We start from the raw sequence: 26,835 nt of genomic DNA on the forward strand, positions 1-26,835 counted from the left end.
GATACACAATCTTTCATGGATTCAGTTTCATGTGCAGTAACTGCAGTTTTCACAACAGACTTGCATTTGGGGGAAGTATACTTGCCAGAATGCTGCCTGTATTATACCGATATGTTCTAATCGACAGGTCTGTTTTTTTTTTTTCTATAGGTAATAGTTTGCCAATTGCTCCAGCAATACAGGTGTTAATACCAGCACAGCATAGAGCAGCTGTTAAAAAAGTAACTATCCAAAAGAAAGATTGATAGATAATGAGCCAGCCTACAGGGAGAAAAAAAAACATACACAGACTCCAAAATGTTGTCAAATTGCTTCCTCTTACATGTTTAATAATTACTACCTGTTACACTGCTGAAATAAGGAAACTTGTTCAGTCAAGTTGAGATAATGAGAACACAGTGTTTCCACACCTTGGATCTAATTATGACAATATTCCGGCATGTGCTACAGCTGCACACAGCTAATGCTTATGGAAAACAACGAAGGGCTCATTCACACATGCAGCTGAGGGGATGGTAAAAAAAATAGGCTGTTGAGACACAGTTCTACAGCCCCCCTTAACTGAACACAGCAGCTGTAGGGAGTTGAACACATTCTACAGAAAAAACGTATAACCCCTTTCACGCTCGGTGGGTAGTACCGATGTCGAACCTAACCCATTCAAGTTACATAGTTGTCAAAGATGAATTGGAGTGCAGCGTGGAGCGAGAGCAGGCTCCTGACACCTGTCTGGTTTGCAGAATTGAGAAGAACAGGACAGATGTAGCATCTGTAGTGGTGGGACATCTGGGCTAAGGGCTGTGATCATCAAACCCTTTGTTGGTTGTTCCACCCTTTGCATCCAATTCACACTTGTCTGGTCCATTGTGGTGTATTGCAACATGTAGGATATTTTGTGGTATTTCACATGGTAATGGGTGTTGCATTAGGGCAGTCTGCTGGTCTGGCAAGGGATCAAAAGCAAGGCATGTAAGTTTGCTTTTAATGCTGTCCACCTCTTCACACCTCACAAGTGTTGTGGTGTACTGCTGTATGGGTCTGTTGGCACCTACAGTACTTGTGATTTGATGTGTCATTCTAAATTAGTGGCACTGCAATGTACCACAAAAAGTGCTCTGTTGCAGTAATGTGTATTAACACAGATTTAAGCGTGTAGGGTACATTTACACTTGCAAATGCACCGCTGTCCATTACATGTGAGAATCTCAGTGGGGGATTCCCGTAATTACCTCTGAAAAGCAGCCCCATTGAAAGCAATGAGAGGCTGCCAGCTCCTGCAGCTAACTGTAATTGCCCATGCAATGATCACATGGGCGGAAGCTGTTCAGCACTTTGGATTGTGCCGCAAAGCAGGTCAAAAGCCTTTTTTTCTAAAAAAAATTGGACTGCGGGGTGGGGAGGCCCCCATGCGCCCCCTATGGATGGGTCGCCACCTGTTAAAGTGTTACTAAACCCACAACAGTAAAATCAGTCTGTATTTGCAGCATAGCATGCTTGTTATACTCACTGTGGAACTTAAGGGGTTAATCCTCTGAATTGTGTAAAAAAGGCTGTTTTATCGTGTATGCATAGATCCTTCCCTCCCTGCACTGTTTATCTGGGGAAGGCCAGCTAACACAGGCAGAGTTGTGTCTTTTATGCTGGAGAGAACATTTACTTGTTGATCAAAGCTAGCCAGGTCACATGATATTGACATCACACATGTGGGTGTGTATACAGGCTGTAGTGGAAATCTCATTCCTGGACTCTCGGCCCTTGAGAAACTCGACAGTTTATCGTGTAACCGTGGTACACAGATCCTCCAAAAGGTATATATTGGCAGTATTTTATTGTAAAATTATGATTTATAAGCCATGGGGGGGGGGGGGTGGATGAACTATTTTCAGATTACTGGGTTTAGTAACACTTTAAATGCTGCCCCAGCCGGAAGGGTTAGAGTTAACAAAGTTTCCCGATTATTTATTTCTTGGCAAGCTTCCTGGTTCTGACCCACTGGTCCTGTGTCATTATTATTATTCAGGATTTATAAAAAGGGACATGGGTCTGGATCCCAGGGTTGTCGTCTTCACGGCGGATGCTGTTGACAAGGTCCATCCTGCCAGTCTGCTGTGCCATGCTGAGCCCGGAATTCCTGCTGATGAAAGTCTGGCTTCAGGAGCCAGAGGATTGCTGGGACTCTGCCCTGAAGACACCAGCTGCTGGACACTTCAAAGATGGAATTTGCCAGATATGGACCCTTACCTCTGCAGGTACACTGGGTCAGCCACAAGCATGGGTTAGGGACTAGGTTAGGAAAGAACTTTAAGTAAATTGTTGAAACTTTGGGGGTTATTTAGTAAAGGCAAATCCACTTTGCACTACAAGTGAACTGCAAGTGCACTAAAAGTGTATTTGCTGTAGATCTGAGGGGGACATGCGAGGAAAATAAAAAACAGCATTTTAGCTTGCATATGATTGGATGATAAAATCAGCAAAGCTTCCCCTCATTTCAGATTTTCCCCACAGATCTACAGAAAGTGCACTTGAGGTGCAGAGTGGATTTGCCTTTAGTAAATCAACCCCTTTGTCTTTGCCTGGTCTGAAGTTACTAAAGAGGTGTAATGCAAGTAACCAGCACTCGTAGTCTACAGCTTGGTTCAGTTAAAGCACATTGGGGTATGAAGATAGCTTCATAAGAGTTAACAGAATATGGAATGCAAACAAGTGGTTACCGAGGGTAACAGAGATTTCACAAGCAGCCTTCATGAAGCATGTGCCTGTGCAGGTGGGCGCTTTGCTTTGAGGCGGGGGGCCAAATTATCTTGATGGGGACAAGGGTCTCTTCTCCACAACCCTGGGTTGTGGAGGTCTGCAGGCAGGGGGCTTATTATTCTGGAAGTACATAGTACCCCTACCCATTCACCAAAAAAGTGTCAAAAAGTAATAAAACAGGGACAGTTTTTACAATTCCTTTGATGAAAAATAAAAAAACTTGTTCCCCAATGTAAATCCATCGTCAATCACGGCACCGGCCGCACCCCGAAAAAGAAAAAAGAAAATGCTCCACACTCATTTACAGCTGACCGCCGAATGCCTCCTCCGACCCAGCATGCACTTGCCCGTGACGGCACGGTGCTACCAGGTGACATTGCCGGGTGGCCCTGCCCTTACCTATATTAGAACTGTCATATGGCGGAAGAGGCATTCAGCGGTCAGCCTTCAATAAGCGTGGAGCAGAGTTGTTGTTTTTTCCGGGTTCCAGCGGGCGTTGTGATTGACGATGGATTTACATTGAGGGACAATGTTTTATTATTTTTTAATAAAGCAATTGTCATGTCTTGTCAAACTGTCTGTGTTTTTTTATTACTTTTTGGTGAATGAGTAGGGGTATTCCATACTCATTCACATGAGGGGGGTGGTATCTGGGGGCTGCCTTCTTAAAGGGGGTTTTAAAATTCCGGTAAGCCCCCTGCCCGCAGTCCCCCACATCCACAGCCCATGGTTGTGGAGAAGACACCCTTGTACAAACAGTTTGGTATGGACTTGGGGGAGGGACCCCTCTCCGTTTTTTACTTTTTTTTTTAAATAGCCAGGTGCTGGCAATTGCAACCGCGAGTCAATTTAAATGTGATTTGACACATTTTTTTTCTTTAGAAATGCTATTTTTGCTGCAGCATGTCCTATATATACTAGACGCGCCACTTTACAGGCAGACTAATGTAGTATTGTTGCACTTTAACCACTTTAGCCCCGGAAGATTTTACCCCCTTCCTGACCAGAGCACTTTTTACAATTTGGCACTGCGTCGCTTTAACTGAGAATTGCGTGGTCATGCAATGCTGTACCCAAACAAAATTTGCGTCCTTTTTTCCCACAAATAGAGCTTTCTTTTGGTGGTATTTGATCACCTCTGTGATTTTTATTTTTTGCGCTATAAACAAAAATTTTTTTTTGAAAAAATAACTATATTTTTCACTTTTTGCTATAATAATTATTCCCAAAAATGTTTTTATAAAACAACATTTCTTCATCCGTTTATGCCATTTTTGTCTTTTTATTTTTTTACTAGTAATTGCGATCTGCAATTTTTTGTGATACTGTGACGTTGCGGCAGAGAGATCAGACAATTTTGACACATTTTTGGGACCATTGTTATAATAATGCACTGATTACTGCTTAAATGTCACTGTTAAGGAATGGGTTAACACTAGGGGGCAATCAAGGGGTTAAATGTGTGTTCCCTGGATGTGTTCTAACTGTATGGGGATAGGACTGATTGGGGGAGGAGACATATCGTTGTACCTACTTAGTAGGAACAATGATATTTCTCCTCTCTCCTGACAGAACAGGGATTTGTGTGTTTACACACAAATCCCTGTGCCGTCTCTTGTGTCCGCGATTGTGGGTGGGGGTTCGGTCCCCCGCTGCCAGATGGGTGCCCCCCGGCTTTTAAAGGGAACAACATGCCCATATGTTGTTTTGTCCAGCCGTGCCACTCTCCTGGCATATATTGGCGCGAACTGGCCGGCAAGCAGTTAAGCATCATTATAATCACTGCTTCACTAAAAACTATAGTTTAAAAAAAAACGTTTTGCATAGATATTTGTCCCCCAGGGAAGTATCTGGACCCCCTACCCCTTTTATGGCAAATGTAATATGGCATATAAGCCTTCAAAATGGGAAATTTCGATTTCTCACGATCGGCTCCCATAGACTTCAATGGAGTTGACGGTTCGGGGCAGAACTTTTCCCCTGTTTGGGAACTCTGCTGCAACCTAAACAGGGGTGTGTTTAACCCATCTCTAGTTAGAAAAAAAAGAGGGGAAAGGAGGAGAAAGGGGAATGGTGGGACTTTATATGAAGCACAACATCAAAACCAGATAAAATTGGTAGATATTATTTAATGGTGCACATGGATGCATGTGGGACAGTAAATAGCATGTAGTAAATAACATAGTAATATAATAAATACATGGAAATGCACACACACATATAAGTGTTAGAAATGTATACATATACATAAATGTTCCTACATAGTAAATGGTAAATATTAAAAAATGTATGAAATGTAGCCCAAACTTGCATATAAACATGATTGATTGCACACATGATAATATAAAATGGATTCAAAGTTCTTCAAGGTAATCGCATAGTAAACACATGGTAGCTGTGACAATACATCGGTATATTGCTCTACGCACTTTTTGTGAATAAATTCCACTCATTAGGAGCAAATGCAATCTATGGATGTCTGTAATAAAATATAAATACCAAATATTATATTAACTAAAGTCCCATACACACTATCAGATTTTCTGCTGAGTTTTTCCTTCAGATTTACCAAAACCATGTAGTGCAAGGGCCTGGCTGATTGCATGCACATTGAAACATTGAAAGATTTTTTTTTAATTTTTTTTTATTTTTTATTTATATCAGGAAATGGGTCCACACAGACCAACAGATTACAAACTTTCCACATAGTTTACAGATAGCGAAACAATATCTGAAGAACAACATCAAAAATCCGTGGGCATTATCGCCAAGAAGATAAACAGCAGTATGTGGATTCGAGATTCCACTTCGTCCTGTGGTCCCACTTCCCAGTTTCTTTTAAACTGACTAGGTATCTCTATCACATTGAAAGATTTAACCTAATATATTGTTTTGGCAAATCTGAAGGAAAAACTCAGCAGAAAATCTGATAGTGTGTATGGGGTTTAAAAGTAACAGGACACATAAATACAGCTTATTTACAATTTTTCCACAGAAGCCCTATGGCCCCTATTTAGTACTTTTATTACAACCGCAGTCATTTATTGGGGATGACATCTCTATCGATGCTTACGTCTTGTTTTCTGTTCACCGCTGCCGCAGTCACCGCCACCTCCGTTTCCAGGATGATGTTTCCCATAGTGCCTCCAGCTACTAATACTAACCATGTTGTTGAATACTGTAGCCTACTTATAGGTAAGAGTTTTGGGATTAAGTTGTTGTTCCCTCTCTTCCTGTTACTTTAGTTACTATAATATTTAGTATTTATATTTTATTACAGACATCCCTAGATTGCATTTGCTCCTGATGAGTGGAATGTATCCATGAAAAGTGCATAGAGCTATATACCGATGTATTGTCACAGCTACCATGTGATTACCTTGAAGAACTTTGAATCAATTTTATATTATCATGTGTGCAATCAATCATGTTTATATGCAAGTTTGGGCTACATTTAATACATTTTAAAATATTTACCATTTACTATGTAGGAACATTTATGTATATATTTCTAACACTTATATGTGTGCGTACATTTCCATGTATTTATTATATTACTATGTTATTTAATGCATGCTATTTACTGTCTCACATGCATCCATGAGCACCATTAAATAATATCTACCAATTCATTTATCTGGTTTTGGTGGTGTGCTTCATATAAAGTCCCACCATTCCCCTTTCCCCTCTTTTTTCTATGATTCAGGGATGGAGACATACAAATTCTTTAGCAGTCGTCGTCTCATACAAAGTCCCAACAATTCTATTAATGAACCCATCTCTAGTTACTACAGCATAGGATAATCTAGATTTATATTTTAGGTCCCTTCAAGTAATCAAAAAAAGATCATTGGTAAAATATAGTTTATTAATTTTTTTACCCATATAGTACCATACTAAAGACAAGGAAGCCAGCTGATTCTCAGGCTTGTCTATCTCTTTTTGAGTTTATACACAAGCCATCATTTGTTGGTATCTTGTCCTGCATTTAACATAATATATAAAACTGCTAGCACAACCATCCCTAAAAATGTATGCCTGCAGAGAAGGCTAAACAATCAGCACAGATACTGTATATCATACATCTGTTATAGACAATATTCAAAATTACACCTGTATTTGGCTTCGTATTTAGAATGTTTACTTAGCACTGTTTGAATGAAGACAACAGTGCGCCTTTCATGAAGCAGGTGTTATGCAAAACAGCCAGTCTTAAGTCACTCGGATTACGTTTTTTTTTTTGCAGAATTCCACATTTTCCTTTACCGATCAGTAAAAGGTTTGCCTTTGTGTTGTCAAATGACATCTCCCTAAAAACAAAACAGAAATGTTACTTTTTGGGAGAATGGAAGTTTTATTCAGTCTAATGAATTTCAATAAAATTAAATATTTGAAGTTTGTAAGTAGACAGATGAAATACTTCAATATAATTGGAACAATGTCACAAATCAGCACACATTCAAATAAAGACTCTACCAAGAGAAACATTGAGTAAACTTTGCCACAATGTGTATAAAACGGCAGGTGTGCATATATTCTTAATATAACCTCTTTTCTTCTACAACAGAGACAACAAATGTACACACATCTAAAGCTAGATACACACTATACAACTTTTTGTTGTTCGAATTCCTTTAGACTTACCTTCAACTATGTAGTGCAAGGGCCTGCCCGATTGCATACAAATTTGAAAGTGTTAAGGTTTGACCTAATATTATATAGCTTTGGTAAATCTAAAGGAAAAAGTCTAAAGATAATTGTATAGAGTGTATTCAGCTTTAGGAATGAAACACTTCATGATACTTTTCTGTTTCTATAGGCAACTGCAAGCTAAATTTAGCTAATTGTAAACACTATTTTTATAAAAAGCAAATAGGTTTATTCTTACCTTCTCTGTGCAATGGAAATGCACAGAGCGTCCCCAAACCTCCTATTCTTGGGTTTTCAGTCAGCGCTCCTGGCTCTTCCTCTTCTCAGTGTGCCACCATAGAAAGCTACTTCCAATAGTACCACACCTTTGGGCTCGATCCCAAGCCACGTTGCCTGCGCATATAGACACAGACAGTGTGTTTTGGCCCCACCTCCCGCTCCTTCGTCACAGGATTTGACTAGCAGCAGTAGAGTCAGTGGCTCCTACTGCATCAGCAGAGCCTGGAAGGGGAGAGCCACTACAGATGGGCACAGTGCTTGATCAGGCGAAGGCTTAGGCAAGTATAAGAGGGGGTGAGAGGGCATACTGCTACCTCAAATTTTTGACCTTAATTAAAGGAATGCATCAAAGTAAAAAAAAGTTTAGGCTTTAAAACCACTTTAACCACTTGCCTACATGGCACTTAACCACCTTCCTGCCCAGGCCATTTTTCAACTTTCAGCGCTGTCGCACTTTGAATGACAATTGCGCCATCATGCTACACTGTACCCAGATGACATTTTTATAATTTTCTTCACACAAATAGAGCTTTTTTTGGTGGTATTAAATACTACTGTTTTTTTTTTTTTTTTTTACAAAAAAATAAAACTAAAGACCAAAAAAACTGAAAAACATTGTTTTTTTTACTTTAGTTTCTGTCACTAAATTTTGTAATTAAGTATTTTTTCTGCTTCACTGATGGGCACTTATAGGTGGCACTGATGGGCACTGTTAGGTGATACTGATTGACACTGATGGGTGACGCTGATGGGCATTGATGGACAGCAGTGATGGGCAGCACTGATAGGCAGGACTGATAGCACGAACTGGCATCACTAATGGGAACAGATTAGTGGCACTTGTTGGCAGTGGTGAGCACTGATTGCTGGCAGTGGTGGGCACTGATGGCGCTATTTTAATCAGATGATTACATGTGTAGATGTCTCCTGTGAGACGATACTGCTGATTGGCTCTCCTCGACACACACTCTGTCAGTGTGAGGCGAGGGGTGCCGATTACCGGCATCTCCGTATTTACATGTGACTGGCTGTGATTTAACACAGCTGATCACATGGTTAAAGAACCGTGGACGCGGCTCTTTACAGAGATCGGGTTCGTGCCTCATCCTAGCACGAGAGCTGCACCGCCCGCCATCATTTTAAAGGGGGGCAGATAGCAACTAGTTATTATTGCATCTAGAGATGTGTGCTTTTATCAGTTAAACAGTTGTATATACGATATCTTCACCACCCCTGTCCATGCTCTCAATCACTGGATTAAGAGTATGTATATAGTTAGGGGCAGGCTGAATGTACCAAGTTGATCGATCAACTTGGGTACAACCAGCCTGCTGGATTCTCTTGCGATTATCTCTAGCAGCTCCTATAGCCGCTAGTGATAATCACCGTCTTCTCCCGGCAGGGGCATTTTTCCCTGCCCCCCCCCCCCCCATTTAGAAGACAATGGCTGGCAGGAGGATTGCTGCATCAGGACTGACTGTGGTTGCAGGAAAAAAATTTGCTCCATGCATGGTCGGCCTTAGCCATGATGTAACATTTTTTATTTTTCAATCCTGAGATTTATCCAGCTCTAACACACAGCAAAGCCCTATCTGCTTCAATTCAGCAACACTTACAGGTCTTGTCCCTCCCTCCAGTCTATGATAGGACAGTGAAAGGAGAGAAGCAGACTGATGAGCTTATCTCTCTGTTTTTCTGTTCTCTCCTATCGGCATGCTCCTTGTTTGCACATGAGCATGGTAGCATAACTGACTTGTTCTCTGTGCTATATGGGAGCTGCAAGAGGCTGAAACCTAGTTAAAATCAGATACTTACACTGTTTGCATTTTATACACTTGCATGTAATGATTTATTAATGCAATATTTATTAAATATTTAATACAACAGAGATGCAATCATTTGTATTCAATTATATCTGACTGGAGCTCAGCTTTCGAAATTAGCAGTACAGCACAGTGACTATATTTTACCATTTCAGTATCAATACAAGTCAGAACAATAACGCTAAACTATAGGCAAAACTTTTTTTTATTTTGAACAGTGTAAAGGATGGTTTTGACCCCTGTCAGATTTATTTTTTCACCATCTGTGTCCCATTGCAGAGATTTCCCTACCATTCCTGTCCCATAACTAAATAGGAAGTGAGAGGAAATCCCTGCAAATTAAGGGCATTTCCTGGGGTCCCCAAAGTCACCAGAACTAGTGTCCCCCTTTACTACATTTCTGGGGACAACCCAAAATTTGGGATTTTGTTTTCCTTTCACTTTCAATGATAATGGTAAACAGAACAAATAAAGAGGGTGAATCTCCCTAATGGGGGCACAGACAGCAATAACAAATGACAAGCGTTCTTATCCTTCTTCACTCTAAAACTAAAATGTTTTTATTGTAGTTAAGATTTTCATTCAAAAACAATACATTGTGTAAATGGCTGATCTGTTAAAGGAAATCTTTAGCAAAGAAAAATAGAGGAAGCCGCTGCTGACCGCTCATTTATGAAAACAATTGTTAAATGGCTGTCATGCTGATCCATTGGCTTTAGTATTTTCTAAATCACTGCTTTAGAACAAATATGCAGATTAATTAGAGTTTTGACTTTTCACTACCGTCCCTGATCCTCATGCCAGTCAGCCTCTCCAAGCACTGAAGTATCTTCTGAAGAAGGTCAGCAATGCCTGCCTTTGTACATAGTTCTTTTTAGTAAGCTTTTTATCTCTATATTAATTCAGCAGGAATGTTGACTGAAGTGTCTAATATATAGCTATCCACTAGGGGGAGATATACGCATTTGTATATAAAATATGACCATCCAAGAAGAAAGCAAAATGCGAGCCTCTAAAAAAAAAAAAAAAAAAAAAAAAAAAAAAAAACACTGGTAAACCAACTCTGATTCTACCAACTTCCACAAACCAAAATATCAATTCTGGACAGAAATAAACGTTTTATAAAAGCTATAACATTTTCTCTATTCGAGGATCGGCATGCTGCAAGGACCACAAATCAATACATGGCCAATACACACGACGCAGGATAATCACTGATTGGCAGTTAGCTTTAAATAGCACATGGTGTGAATGAAAAGTTCTATATTTTGTTTTCATTACAGTGAGAACTGGGACTTAAATCCCACCTGGAAATCACGCACACAGATCAGAAGCTCAGATATCCTGAGCCTTATGAAATCACTCTACATGCTCCTTGGCTAATGAAACCTTCTGTGTCAGATGTAATTTTTCAGATCTCCTTGTGGGGAAGACATGCCAGGCTAGTGATATTAGGACATGGTTTCCTCAGGATGTCCTCTGTTATTTTTTATTGTACTGAAGGAGACAGTAAGCCTTTGATGGTAGCAAGGAGCGTGATGTGGGTTTCAAGAATATTTAGAAACGTAGCCGCAAATTACAGGCAGCAATCCAAAAGTATTTTTGTTTCCAATCTGTTTCCTTCTGTAAAGAAAGTCTAGTGACGTTAACCTCTCAGTGAGCTGCAGAATCTGATACTAATCTGGAAGATGCCATAATATAATATAATGACACACTACTGCTTTGCGTCCAGGATACCACTATAATAGCTTTGGCATGTTAGAGAGCCCTATACACGTCCTAAACTAATCTAAAAAATCTACATGTAAGGGTTATGTGCTAGCTTGTTATCCTAAAGGGTAACTCCACTTTCATGGAAAAGAAATTGCAAATAAAGAAAAAATAATATAGCATAAACAATTATGACACGTCATATTGTAATTTAATGTCATTAAAAATTACCGTTCGTTTTCAATCTGCAGCTCTGTATTTTAGGAAATAGCAATAGCTCTACCTGGAGGTGTTCTGTACACAGAATACCCCCCTGAAACATCATTTCCTGCTTGTGTGATTGGCTCACCAATTTTCCCAGAAGTCTGATCTAAGAAACAAGTCAGATTTCAGGTATCACCTGCAACAAAAATGCCATTTGTGGTGAGCTACTTCCAATAGGAAATAACGTCCAAAGGGATGCAGGCCCAGCAGCTTTCCTCATCAGAGGCCTGCAGATGCAGAAGCTGATTGAGAATTATGAAACCACTCCCATTAGACTCACTTTCCCCCATGGACACAGCCAAACACACATGGATTTCTTCAGAACACCACAAGGTAGGAATCTGCAACAAAGTTTGTTACAATCCTTGCAATGTACATCGATCACCAATAGGGGAATGTTTTTTTTTTAAACAAAAGTTACGCTTTAAAGGGTCAATACACTCAAACCAGTGCAGTAATATTAAAAGCTGGCTTGACAAATGGCTATTCTATTGGTTTTGCTCCTTCTAATGGACCACAGTCGTATGTCACATAATGTAAATCCAGACAAGCAGGGTCAGACTCCTATTTTTTAAAGCTAAAGTATATTTAAAAACTGTTTATTATTTCTACAGCTTTGGATGCATTACTTACCAGTAATGAAGTATACACCACAAAATGTGCAGGCTGCTGGATCCTGTATTAATCTTCACTGCAGGCTGCCATGTCCTCCTGCTGCTGAACTTCTGGGGCTGCGGAGGTTAGGGTGGTTGCAAAACGCTTACCCACATTTATCTACAAGTAAGGCTATAAATAAGGCTTACATATAGGTACTGGGAATATCTCCTAAACCTGCACAGTTTAGGAGACATTTACCATATACGATGGCGTTGACATCATTGGCGCATTGAAGAAAGGGCATGATTGTGCTTTCACAGAGCCGGCATCCACGGACCTGGGAGGAAGAGGGGTGAAGATGGACGCAGCCACCAGCGGGGACATCGCAGGCTGTGTTTGCAGGTAAGTTGCACATAATGGGCTAGTATGCGATGCATACTAGCTCATTATGCTTTTACTTTGCAGGGAACAAAAGAGGAAGTAAAACCCACCAGGATTACCTCCTCTTTAACAGCTTCAGGTCTCTGCTACACTATGGCTGGCAACATATGGATCGTTTTTTTTTCATTCAGCCAGACTTTGGGAATCGATTAAAGCTTGCCATACATATATAGTGGTGTCTTGGATTAGGAACATCATTTGTTCCAGAAGAATGCTTGTAATCCAAAGCACTCATATCAAAGCCAGTTTCCCCATAGAAGTCAATGGAAACTCAGATAATTTCTTCCACAGTGACATCTATTGTGGCCAGAGGTAAGGGGCACCAGAAACACTCGGAAACCGCTCGGATACACTCAGAAACATTTGGGACTGGAGCCCCTGCACCAAATGGCCAAATGTGGTACTGCAAACTGCAGAGGCTTGAATCCTGCACATTTTGCGAGACAGTGCTCGCAAACCAAGTCAGGATTTAAAAAAAATAATACCTCATTTTGCGAAACGCTCGTTAACCACGTTACTCGCAATCCGAGCTATTATTTGTTATTCAGTTTCCTTTAGATTTACCTTAAACTGTGTAGTGCAAGCGCCTGTCTGACTGCATACAAATTGAGAGTGTTTAGGTTCGACCACCTATTATATGGTTTTGGTAAATCTAAAGGAAAATTGTATAATAATGCAACATCTGGTGCAGCTGATTAGCTACCATGCACAACTGCACCAAATTTTGCACTCTTTAGTTTTAGTAAATCAACCCCATTATATTTTGACAGTGGGGACTCTCCCCTGTTACAATTCACTGATCAGCGGCTGCCGCCACTGGTCGATCAGGAAGACATTTTCCAACAAGCTCATTCAACAGCAGTCAATTGTTAGATTGACTTCTGTTGAGTGGGAGCAGCCATACATGTATCGAAATTTAGCTGGTCCCTGCTGAATTATCAGAATTTTGATTCACCTATGGCCAGCATAATAATGATTAGATGGGGACACACGCCTTCTGTCCTCTCTTCCACTGGAAAAAGGTCTTTCACTTATTACACTGCCTGTAAAACAATCTGTGGATGGGGAAGAGTATGATCAGTCACAGGATTTCCTCCTCCATTCACAGACTGCACATCATGGGACATATTTCATTACAGGTAAGTAATGTAACTAAAACTGTTGAGAAAAAAAAACATCATCAGGGTAAGTACTGTGAGACTGTATGGAGAGAGGACCAGAGCTCAACAAGTAATTTATCCCAATAATTTCCACTTATATATAAAATATCACTTTTGGGTGGATTGCCCCTAAGAAATAAACTTAGAGTGGCCCTAGAGTCTAAATATTTTTTTACCATAATGCATTCTCTTCATTAACCACTTAAGCCCCAGACCATTTTGCAGGCCAAAGACCAGAGCACATTTTACGATTCACCACTGCGTCACTTTAACTGACAATTGCGCGGTCGTGCGACATGGCTCCCAAACAAAATTGACATCCGTTTTTTTCCCACAAATAGAGCTTTCTTTTGGTGACATTAGATCACCCCTGCGGTTTTTATTTTTTGCACTATAAACAAAAAAAAGCGTAAATTTAGAAAAAAAACTCATTATTTTTTACATTTTGCTATAATAAATATCCCCCAAAAATATATCTAAAAAAAAAAAATTTTCCTCAGTTTAGGCCGATATGTATTCTTCTACATATTCTTGGTAAAGAAAAATTGCAATGAGCGTTTATTGATTGGTTTGCGCAAAAGTTATAGTGTTTAAAAATAAAGGGGATAGTTTTATGGCATTTTTATAAATTTTTTTTTTTTTTTACTAGTAATGGCAGCAATCAGTGATTTTTATCATGACTGCGATATTATGGCGAACACATCGGACATTTTTGACAAATTTTTGGGACCATTATCATTTATACAGCAATCCGTGCTATACAAATGCCCTGATTCCTATGTAAATTACACTGGCAGTGAAGGGGTTAACCACTAGGTGGCAGTGTAGGGGTTAAGTGAGCCCTGGGGAGTGTTTCTAACTGTGGGGGGTGTGACTGTGTGTGACACATCACTGATCTCTGCTCCGATCACAGGGAGCAGAGATCAGTGACACTGTCACTAGGCAGAACAGGGAGATGCTTGTTTACATCAGAATCTCCCCGTTCTTCCTCCCCGTGAGACGATCGCAGGTATCAATCGAGTCCGTGGGACCTGCGTTCGGACTCACGGAGATCCCGACCGGTGCGCCGCTGGCGGCTTGCACATGATGGCACGTGGAAAATTTAAAGGGACTTACCTGTACGCCCATTTGCCTGTCCGTGGCATTCTGCCAACGTACATTGGCGTGCACCGGTTGGCAAGTGGTTAAGGTAAAAAAAAACACCCCACTATTTATCCTACTCCCCGTCCCTAAACAGTTATCTGGCTCCCATCACTGCTCCCCTCACTTCCTTCTTTCACAGGAGAAACTGAGGACAGCTGAGGCATAAGGCTCTGTTCACACCATGGTGTTTTCCAGATCGCGGGCAGAATCACTGTGATTCTGCCCGTGATTCAGAATTGCCGCAAAACGCAGGGTGTTTTTGCGATCCACGTTACTTTCAATGGCACCCAAATTGAGGCGCAATTTTGCCATGATTGTCACCCCTGACGAATCACGGTAAAATCACGCAAACAGAATTGCAGAATGCCTGTCCCCCAAAAGCCATGCCATGGTGTGAACAGAGCCTCAAGCTCCTGCTGCTGTCAAACTCCCATGAGGGGGGAACCAAGGGCATGACTTACTGGCACTGTGGGGGAGATTTACCAAACCTGGAGAGTGCAAAAATCTGGTGTAGCTCTGCATGGTAGCCAATCGGCTTATAACTTCAGCTTGTTCAATTAAGCTTTGACAATAAAACCTGGAAGCGGATCGATTTCTATGCAGAGCTGCATCAGATTTTGCACAGTCCAGTTTTAGTAAATCAACCCCTGTGTGACTATGGGAGCACAAAGCCCAGCAAGGCAGCATGCAAGCAAGGGTGCCTTCTTAGCCTGCGGCTTGCTGAGGAGGCACCTGGAACAGGGAAAAGCTGATAGCACCATCGGGGGACTTCCAGAAGAGCAAAAGAGGGTGCCTTTTGTGAAATACTGTTGCACAGAGCAGGTAAGTAAAACCTCTTTTTTTATTATAAATATATAAAAATATATCATGACTTTTGCATCACTTTAAGAAATATATTTAGCCTTATATGTTGTTATATACATTGACTTCACAATGTCATAGGAGCAAAAGATTCCTTGTCTTATGGAGATGGATGCTAATAAACTCAAAGCAAATGATAAATGGCTTCATATTTAGGCAGAACTTCTGCTATAAACCAGTGGTTGTAGATATCCTGAAGGGTCTTGGGGGATGTTTTCTGTCTTATTTTTTTTTTTATGTTTTTTGTTAGAATAGTATGATGACTTTACTTTTCAGCAAACCTATGAACGTGGAGGTTCTAAACTGACACCTGCACACAGGTAATATGCAAATAACGATTTTACATGGCTGCCATCTGCATTATCACATGAACACCTCTCACTGCTCACATTACAATATTCAGGCCCCTAAACCTTGTGATGGGATGGGGATAGGGGGGTGAGCATGTTCTCAACAACTAAGAAGGAAGGAAACTTACTTAAGATGCTTAAAGTAGTGCTGAAGGGGGCAGATGGTAATGCTGTCAATTAACCTGCCCTGATGTCAGTTTAAAACTCCCCCTACCCAACCCACCAATTTCCTTTAACCACTTCCCGACCGCCGCACGACGATGTACGTCGACAGAATGGCACGGGCAGGCATAAGGGCGTACATGTACGTCCCTGCCTTCCCGCGGGTCGGGGGCCCGATCGGGCCCCCGCCCGGTGCCTGCGGCGGTCGGTATTCGTTCGGGAGCGATCCCGGACGAGGGGGCGGCCATTCATTCATGGCCACCCCCTCGCGATCGCTCCCGACGAATAGAAATCCTTCGTGACATCACTTCCTCTCCTGTAATGTAAACACAGGAGAGGAAGTGATGTATTCTCTCCTCCGTGTCGGTATTTTTCGTTCCGACACCGAGGAGAGAGGATCGGTGAGTTGCACCAACACGTCACTACACAGTAGAACATGCCAGGCACACTCACACCCCCCCGATCACCCCCCCCAATTACCCCTGCCCCCCAGTCACAGTGACACCAATGTCATTTTTTTTTTGCATTGGTGTCATTTGTGACTGTAATAACTGTTAGGGCAGTTAGAGTTAGCCCCCTTTAGTTCTAATGTACCCCCCTAACCCCCCCAATAAAGGTTTAACCCCGTGATCACCCCCCGTCGCCAGTGTCACTAAGGCTGGGTTCACATTGCAGCGGTTTATGAGAACGAATGTGATTCGCACCGCACTGCAGTGCAAATCACATCCGATCTCTGTGCGATTCGAGTTCAGCCATACAGATAGTATGGCTGAATTCGCATCGCACCCGCCGCAAATTCGCACGGGACCCTTTTTTTGGCCCGCAGCAGAATCGGATCGCATGGGTGTTCACACCATGCGATCCGAGTTTGCAGATCGCACTGCGATATGCGAACTGATCTGGGGGTGTCATTAACATTTCACTGACACTCCCAGCAGTTCGCATAGGGCAGTGTGAACTGCCGCCGGGAGGCATGCGATGCGGGAACCCGCCGCGGATTCGTGGCGTTCCCGCATCGCTCCAGTGTGAACCCAGCCTAATAAGCGATCATTTTTCTGATCGCTGTATTAGTGTCACAGGTGACGCTAGTTAGGCAGGTAGGTATTTAGGTTCGCCGCAGCTTTTTATAGCGCCAGGGACCCCCATATACTACCGCATAAAGCCCCCTGATTGCCCCCTAGTTAACCCTTTCACCAGTGATCACCATATAACTGTTACAGGTGACGCTGGTTGGTTAGTTATTTTTTTATAGTTTCAGGGCACCCGCCATTTATTACCTAGTCTCACTAGTGTACCCCTAAATTTAGGGGTGTCTACTTTCCAAAATGGGGTCATTTGGGGGGGGGGGGTTTGTGCCATCTTGGCATTTTATGGCCTTCAAAACTGTAACGCCCTTAGAAAGCCTGAAGGCGGTGCTTGGTTTTCGGGGCCCCGTACGCGGCTAGGCTCCCAAAAAGTCCCACATATGTGGTATCCCCGTACTCAGGAGAAGCAGCAGAATTTATTTTGGGGTGTCATTTCACATATGCCCATGGCATGCGTGAGCAATATATCATTTAGTGACAACTTTGTGAAAAAAAAAAAAAAAGTTTGTAATTTTCCCGCAACTTGTGGCAAAATATAAAATATTCCATGGACTCAACATGCCTCTCAGCAAATAGCTTGGGGTGTCTACTTTCTAAAATGGGGTCATTTTGTGGGGGTTTTGTGCCATCTTGGCATTTTATGGCCTTCAAAACTGTAATAGGTAGTGAGAAGTGAACTCAAAAATTTACGCCCTTAGAAAGCCTGAAGGCGGTGCTTGGATTTCGGGGCCCCGTACGCGGCTAGGCTCCCAAAAAGTCCCACATATGTGGTATCCCCGTACTCAGGAGAAGCAGCAGAATTTATTTTGGGGTGTCATTTCACATATACCCATAGCATGTGTGAGCAATATATAATTTAGTGACAACTTTGTGTAAAAAAAAAAATAATTTTTTTTTTTGTCATTATTCAATCGCTTGAGGCAAAAAAATAAAATATTCAATGGGCTCAACATGCCACTTATCAATTTCCTTAGGGGGTCTACTTTCCAAAATGGGGTCATTTGGGGGGGTTTTAGCACCTCAAGAAATGAGATAGGCAGTCGTAAACTAAAAGCTGCGTAAATTCCAGAAAACGTACCTTAGTTTGTAGATGTGACAACTTTTGCGCAAACCAATAAATATACAATTATTGACTTTTTTTTTACCAAAGACATGTGGCTGAATACATTTTGGCCTAAATGTATGACTAAAATTGAGTTTATTGGATTTTTCTAATAACAAAAAGTAGAAAATATCATTTTTTTTCAAAATTTGCGGTCTTTTTACGTTTATATCGCAAAAAATAAAAATCGCAGAGGCAATCAAATACCATCAAAAGAAAGCTCTATTTGTGGGAAGAAAAGGACGCAAATTTTGTTTGGGTACAACATTGCATGACCGCGCAATTACCAGTTAAAGCAGCGCAGTGCCAAATTGTAAAAAGACCTCTGGTCATTGACCAGCAAAATGGTCCGGTCTGAAAGTGGTTAAGCTGCTATTGCTTATGCTATATTGATTCAATGAACACATCACAAAGTAGGAATCAGTCACATAACCCTAAGCTGTAAGCACAGGGGTGTTGCCACATGGGTGACATAAGTTACCTGTTTGAGCCAGAAATTATCTCATTTGTACCAAAGCAAGAACAGACATACACTGACACTATATCATAAGTGAGACCAATCAGTGATGTGTGCTTATTTATGACTTCAGACTCAGAATAGTTCATCATGTGCCTGGAAATAATTTAATCACACAGGTCATATTTTTCATCAACTGGCCATTTCCATTTAAACCAGGGTAAGCAACCTTTCAGAGGTTGAGATCTACCTGGACAACATGGAAGAAAAGAACCCCAAACACTATCAAGCCTCCAATAAAAAGACGGCATGTAGTTTCGTGTGTCCTCTGCCCCCATCCCATCACTCCCCCTCACAGTAGTATTTTTTGCCCCATCACATCACCCCCCCCCCCCCCACTGTAGTGTCCTCTATGGTTTCACAACACATAAGCCCCCCCCCCACTGTAGTGTCCTTGCCCCCTCCCTTCCTTAGCAGTGTCCTTTGCCCACTTCACATTACTCCCCCCCCACTGTTGTATCTTTTGCTTGCCCCACAGTAGTACACTGTGCCCCCCCAAAGTGTCTTTTAATCCCATAGCATTTTTCTTCCCCCCCCCCCAGTAGTGTCCCTTGCCCCCTTCAAAAACACACCACAGTGTGTAGATAGCACTTTCCTACCTTACAGTGGGTGTTCAGCAGAGTGGAAAAGTGTGAGTGGGAGGCAGCACAGTACTGGAAGGAGGACGGGAGCTGCCAGAGCTAACTTTTCATATTAACAAACTGGTAATTGGTTGCTAGGAACCACTGCCATCCTAGCAACCAATTATCTGCTGGTTAACTTGAAAGGTTAACTGGGGCAGTCTTGGCTCCCGCCCTCCATCCAGTACTGTGTTGCTTCCCACTCTCGACTCTGCAGTGAAGATGGACCCCGGCTGTATGAATGGCCGGGGATGAGATGATGTCACTCCCGTGCTTGCACATGGAAGCCCGGGCACAAAGCTTTGAAGGTATGGCATGGGGATGCCGTTCCTTCAGAGTGCAAGCACCAGTCGCTGGCTGCATCCTGTGTGAATATCTACTAAACAGTTCAAGTTTAGGAAATATTCACAGTATCTACAGGAAAATCCTAATTACAGGCTTACCTGTAGGTACAAGTTAAAAAGGGGACTTAATTTCCACTTAAGGGCTGGTTCACACCATATGTACTCTAGTGTGTTTTGTTTCCGCAGAAGAAACACATGGATAGTAGGTTATATGGTTTCAAATGGTACAGTTCACACCAGTGTGGTCAGTTCTAGTGTCTTCCAGTTGAACTGTAATGGAAAGTGGAAAAAACGCATCAAAAATGCACTGGAATGCACCAAAAATGCACCAGAATGCACCAGAATGCACGTTATTTAAGGTGGGTAAAAAATGCACTGGAAGGCAACAAAAAACACACCGAAAACGCATCAAAAAATGAATCAAACACACATGAAGAAATGCATGCAGAACACACCTGGACTGTGTCTCTATGGTGTCAACTGGCCCTCAGGGCCCTTTTACACGGGCTGTCCAATCAGGTCCACCTGTCAGTTTTTCAGGCGGCCCTGACCGGACACTGCATTGTCCTCTATGGAGCAACGGATGTCGGCAGACACATGTCCACCAACACCTGCTGCCATCTGATTGGATCCTGCTCTGATGGAAGTGGACAGGTGGCCTGTTTCCATCTGATTTTCCCATGGAGGAGAGCGGGATTGTGTCCGTATTTCCACTCTGCACAGCAGAACGGACATGGACCTTTCATCCGGCTGCTCAGCGGGGATCAGCGGAGCAAGAGGATTCCATTAAGCGGAGGCCTTAAGGTGGTTGCCTGCTTACAAATTATGCTCTTGTGATACTTTTACATGTGACAACAGAAGGGTTACATGTAACCACCCATTCTCAGCTGTTCTTTTTTTTTTATTATTGGAAAAAGCCAACTTTATTTGGATAAGATTCATTTAACAAAGCAATCACTTGGATAAAATGATAAATAATACATTACACCAAACAATTTGTGCGAGTTGCATTGTACAAACATTATAAGGCACATGTTTGCAAAAGTATATACAGCAATTGCATAAGAGACTTCCTGTGGCTCAGTTACCAATATGTTCCCAAATGAGGAGTTCCATGCTTAATACCGACATAAGACATGCTCTTACTATTTTTTTTTTATCTAGGCAGGCCTGTCTGTGGGGTTTGGGAGATTTTCAGGTACAAGTTTCCCCATCCTCCAGGCACCTATCCCACACTTTTGAGTGCTTACGAGCACAACCTCTATGTGCATAGACTAGTTTTTTAAATGGTATAGCATCATTAATGTTCTTCTTCCATTGAAGTATGGAGGGGGGGGAGGGGGGGTTGAAGCCTGCATCCACACCTTGGCCATTACCCTACGTGCCATAAACAGAGTTTCATTTAAAATGTGGTTTGGTATTTGTCAATTTGTATGTCTGGTAGAAGTCCCAGAAGGCATAGTTTGGGGTCTAATACTACTGGGGATCCCATATTGTCATGTAAGAATCGGACGATCTGTGTCCAATATGTCTGAATAATTGGGCAACTCCATATGAGAGGGAAGAACATACCTGGTGCTGCGTGGAATAAATGGCATGTTGAGTCGTATGTACAAAGAAATGTTGCTTTTTTTCAAAGGTGTTAGATAAGCTTTGTGTAGAATGTATAGCTGTGTCAGTCTGTCAGATAACTTGGGGGACGTCATCCTAATTCCTTACATTATTTCATCCCAGTCTTCCTCCCCTATGGGGCCTGTGTCTTGTTCCCATTCCACGTTCGCCTTCTGTGCAACAGCTATTGACCTACGATTTCTGAGGATTAGATACAGGCTTGAGATGAGTTTAGAGTGTTCTTCTCCCATTATTATACTTACAGCTGAAGGAGAGTCTGACACTACCTCCAGACTTGGTAATTGTGTTTTTATGGCATGGCGGAGTTGTAAATACTTGAAAGCCATCTGTTTAGGGAGTGTATATTCTTCCTTGAGTGTTTGAAACTGCTTGAGTCTGGAATTAGATAACACTTGATGGAGATATATTATGCCATGGGTAGCCCATACTGTCGAGTCTGTAATGGATTTTAGCTCAGGTAGGTGTTTGTTAAACCATAATGGGGTATGGGTGTGAATTTTCCCAGAGTTTTGCTTTTTTAGCGTGATTTTCCATAGTCTCCAATGATGAAGTAGCATTACCATATTATATCTTGGGTTTTTATTTTTGTTTCCCTTAGAGGATGGCTTGGAGTGGGATGAATGCTGGGTGACCCGGTTTATTACATACTAAGGCTCTTTGCATTTCCACTTTGTCGAAGTGGTATAAATAGGAGAGTTGAGCTGTACAAGTAGTAATCTTACAGATCAGGGAGGGATACCCCCCCCCCCCCATAACCGTAGGGTTCTTTCGAACATGCCAGGCCAATTTGTGCCTGCCACTCCCACATACAAATGAGTTTAGAATGGCTTCCATTTGTTTAAAGTGGGATATATAGAAGAGCATGCCATACCATATAAATTATTTTGGGTAACAAGATCATTTTTATTATGTTGACATGTCTCATCACTCCTAGTGGTAGCCTGGACCATGTCTGGGTTTTGGACTTTATCATCTTGAATAAAGGTGTGACATTCAGAGATGTATAGTCTGCCAAAGTCCTAGTGACCTCTACACCCAGGTATTTAATTTTGGATACTCTAGATAATGGTAAAGTTGGGTTTGTTTTAGGAGGTGGAAAGATGTCCAACGGGAGGATTTGGGATTTGTCCCAATTGATACGCAATCCTGAATATCCACCAATTTTCTCAATTATTTCCAGCGCGGCCTGCAGTGAAGGAGCCCTGATCCGATAAGCACAAAATAGTGTTATTAGCATACAACCCTATTTTGTCTACCATGTGTCCCCTCCTCAGTCCATTAATATTATGGTCTGCTCTAATGGCGATTGCCAGTGGCTCTTCGGCCAGGGCATATAGTAGGGGAGACAGGGGACATCCCTGTCTTGTACCCCTTTCAAGTTGGAACTGCTCTGATAGCCAGCCATTACCAAACACCCTTGCTCTGGGTGTCTGATAGAGAAGCTTAACCCATTTCACAAATTTTGGACCAAAGCCATAGTTATGAAAGCACTCCCACAAGTATGGCCATTTAACGGAGTCAAAGGCTTTGGCTGTGTCTAATGCTACCACCACCCTGGTACCAGAATTGTCATGATGGGCCTGTATATTCATGTATAATCTCCTGATGTTCTTGGCAGTATTTTTCCCTGGCATAAAGCCTGTTTGGTCAGGATGTATCAGCGTAAGTATAACTGTGTTCAGTCGGTTGGCCAGTATTTTAGCTAGTATTTTAATATTAGCCTGTAGGAAGGAGATTAGCCTGTATGACTCAAGGTAGTGGGGGTCCTTGCCCGGCTTGGGGAGTATGATTATTTGGGCCTCCTGTATGGATAGTGGGAGCGAGTTTGTGTCAAATATGGATTGATATAGAGCCTTGAGCTTAGGTATGAGTGTTTCAGAGTATGTCGCATAAAATTCCAGAGGCAGTCCATCTAGTCCAGGAGCTTTAGACTTAGCCAGTTGTGCAGACGTGTCAGTAATATCTTGTGTGGGGATGGGTGCATCTAGTAGTTTCACTTGGTCAGGGTTTAGCCTGGGGAATTGGATTGAATTTAAGTACGTTTGTAGTTCCCTTTGTGTATGTGTACTATGAGATTTATACAGGTTTTTATAGAATTGTAGGAACTGAGATGCTACTTGAGAAGGGTCTGTGATGCTATTTCCCTCAGAGTCTTTTAGGGAGACCACCACTGGGGGCATATCGTCTATGTGAGCCAAATAAGCCAATAACCTTCCCGCCCTCTCCCCCTGCTCATATATTGTATGCTTGCAAAAAAAAAATACTTTGTTTTGCCTTTTCAGTGCATAATTGTGTTATCATGCGGGACTGTAGTTTCACCTTGTCTAGGTTTTCAGGGGTGGGGTTGGAATTATATGCTGTTTTGCAGCTTATCGGAAGTTAATTGTAGTATCGAGTTTGATGACTGTTTAAGTCTATTTATTCTAGTGGACAGAATCCAACGGGCCTGTGCTTTAAATTCATCCCAGAATGTGTTAAGTAAGGGTGTGTTTCTAGGTCTGTCCAGGAAGTATTTTATCTCTCTTTCTATGGACTCATGGTCTGTGAGGACCGAAAGCCAGTGGGCTTTCAATCTCCATTCTCAGCTGTTCTACTACCAGAAGCAAATCACTGAAGAGACCCCCAGCTGATATAAACCTGATTGTGTGAGTGGAAAGACTTCTCTACTATATTTCATGTCTCCTCCTCCTTCCCATCGACATCGCCATAACAAGATTTACTGGCTTATAGATGGATACTTCACTTGTTTATTCTTCATCATGAAAAATCTTTAGCAGCACATGCCATCATCAATAAACTTTCTACTGACCATAGAAACGGGGCAGAACTGGAAATTCCAGTTTTGGCAGTACGCAATTCAACTTGTCCATAACCAGGCTAAACAAATATACATTTTTAGCAGAGTTGGCCTTTAAGAGTAAACACAATTTTATTTGCTGTCGTGCAGATTCCAACAGCACCTGAATAGTACATTTTTCACCCAAAAATGTGCAATGCATACAGTATGAGGTTATCATGCACCTATTGACTCTGAGTCTGCTGGGGCTGCTGACATCACAACCAACATGGTTGTGCCCAGCAGCAGTCTCAGGGCTTTTGAAAGGGAGGATTTTACAGATATAGAACATGCATAGAATACAAAACCCAATTCCGATAAATTTGGGACACTGTGTAAAATCTACATAAAAACAATGCGATGATTTGCAAATCTCATAAACACATTTTATTCACAATAGAAAATAGAAAACATATCAAATGTTTAAACTGAAAAAATTTACTATTTTATAGTAAAAGGCCAGTCAAATTCTAACTAAGCCTAAACCTACTACCACTCTGTTTCTTAGACTATTCTATCTATCCTGTAAAAGAAAAGATGCCTATACTTTTCTGTTCTAAAGTCACTCCAGTCCGATCACATGATCGGGTCTCAGCACCAGCTTCAGTGTAGAGGAGAGGCAGCGACAAGGGCTGCAGAGCCTGGGCGATGATGTCACCCATAGGCTTTCTATGAGGCAGCTGTTGTCGGCTGCCCCTCCTCTACATTGAAGCTGACACTGAGATCCAATCATGTGTCCAGACCGGAGTGGCTTCGGCAGCAGCGCTTTTAATCTTTTATTAAAAGTGCCCTGCTAGTGGCCGAAAAGCGCTACTATAATGGCGGTAAAGCGTCGCTAAAACTAGAAGCGTTTTACCGCTAACGCCCCCCCCCCCACGTAAAGGTAGCCTTAGTGAGGGCAGACTGGCTCTTCCTAATTTTCCGTATTGAGCAGCAAACCTAGTGACAATGAGGTGGTAGTTTGCTCAGTCACAAGACAATGCAGCTGTTACATTGGAGTCAATGTTGCTGGGCTCCTATTCAAAGCTCAGCAATTTGGTCTTTCAGGGACTCCAGTCGAGCAGTTACTGTGCCTATGCAGACTACACTTGCGGTCTGGAGGTAGGCTGGAGCACAGTTTTTTCAGAATAACTGGTTCTTGTCTCACACTCCACTGTGGGGCAATCCAACTCTTGCTCACTTGCAGGGCTTTCCCGAGCCTCAATTATAGGTCAGATATGGTATAAAAACACTACAGCACATGATGTCTAGGGGCATGTTGGTGTCCTTTGACACTCTTAAATTTAGATTTGAGTTGCCCACTCAGCTGTTTTTTCAATTCCTTCAGCTTCGACACACAGCATGAGTCCAATTTCCTACTCCAATCACACTTTCATGAAAGGGATGGGACGTGCATTTACAACATTGCCTGACACTTCCAGTTGCAGCAAAGGATAGATTTACTTAGCTTAAGTTTTTGTTTCAGGGATAATATATGCCAAGTTATCTACCCATGACTGCACCTTATTGGGTTAAATTACTAAAACTGGGGTGTGCAAAATCTGGTGTTCTGCATAGAAACCAATTAGCTTCCAAGTTTTATTGTCAAAGCTTAATTGAACTAGCTGAAATTAGAAGCCGATTGGCTACCCTGCACAACTGCACCAGATTGTGCACTCTTCAGTTTTAATAAATCAGCCATTATGTGTTCCAAATGTAACACAAATCTAGGTACCTTCCTCCATGTTCTTTGGCCGTGTCCCAAGGAGCAAGCTTATTGGTGAGAGGTTATTGGCGTTATGATTTCCTTGGGACATCTTACCATGCCTGCTGATCCTATCTTTCTTCTGGGCATTACTATTAATATTGACACTTCCCACTATACTAAGCTGTTTATTTTTTACACTGCCTTTTATGCCAGAAAAGGGATTCTATTAAAGCACTGGATTTTTTTTTTCCCTGAAAGGTAAATTCATAGCGTGCTAGTATGCATCACATACTAGCACATTACGTAAAACTTACCTTGAAACAAAGTTGTTCCAGCACCGTGATGTCAGCGCTGCAGCCGCTCCCATCTTCACCCATCTTGCTTCTGGGTTTGCAGGCTCCGTCTTTGTGACTGGCCATAGCCAAGATGACATCAAGAACACGCGTGGGAGCCACCATTCACAGCAAGGAACGGCACGGGTGGCCGTTCCTTTAGAGCGCATGCGCCAGTCATGACACTGGCTGCATGTAATGTAAATATCGCCTAAATGGTGCCTGTTTAGGAAATATGTACACTATCTATAGGTAAAAGTCAGTTGAGGAAGTTTACTTCCTCTTTAAAAACGGAAATTGGCCGGATGGAAGACTGTAGTTAATGATGTACGCCTTATATACAAAAGTACCTATGGTAGCCGCAGATGCCCACAAAAATTTGATAAGATTAGGAAAAGTTGGGGTGACTCCCAAGGCCTGACCATACAAGATACTGATTTCTACTTCCCTTTGGTATTCACAGTTGAGATAAGGGCCCTCCTTTAATGC

General features: G+C 42.0%; 1 protein-coding gene across 1 annotated transcript in view; it reads right to left on the reverse strand.

Moving 5' to 3' along the window:
- Window positions 1-6,598: 6,598 nt before the first annotated feature.
- The window catches only part of TXNRD2 (thioredoxin reductase 2), a 213,184-nt gene continuing 192,947 nt past the window's right edge, over window positions 6,599-26,835 (reverse strand). Inside the window, exon 17 of the mRNA XM_077461681.1 lies at window positions 6,599-7,061. Within this exon, the coding sequence (XP_077317807.1) occupies window positions 6,896-7,061 (166 nt within the window). The 3' untranslated portion in view covers window positions 6,599-6,895. The remainder of the gene's footprint in view (window positions 7,062-26,835) is intronic.

Source organism: Lithobates pipiens, unplaced genomic scaffold, assembly GCF_037356315.1.
Source record: "Lithobates pipiens isolate NorthernLeopardFrog02 unplaced genomic scaffold, aLitPip1_a1.2 Scaffold_3, whole genome shotgun sequence".
Taxonomy (NCBI): Eukaryota; Metazoa; Chordata; class Amphibia; order Anura; family Ranidae; genus Lithobates; species Lithobates pipiens.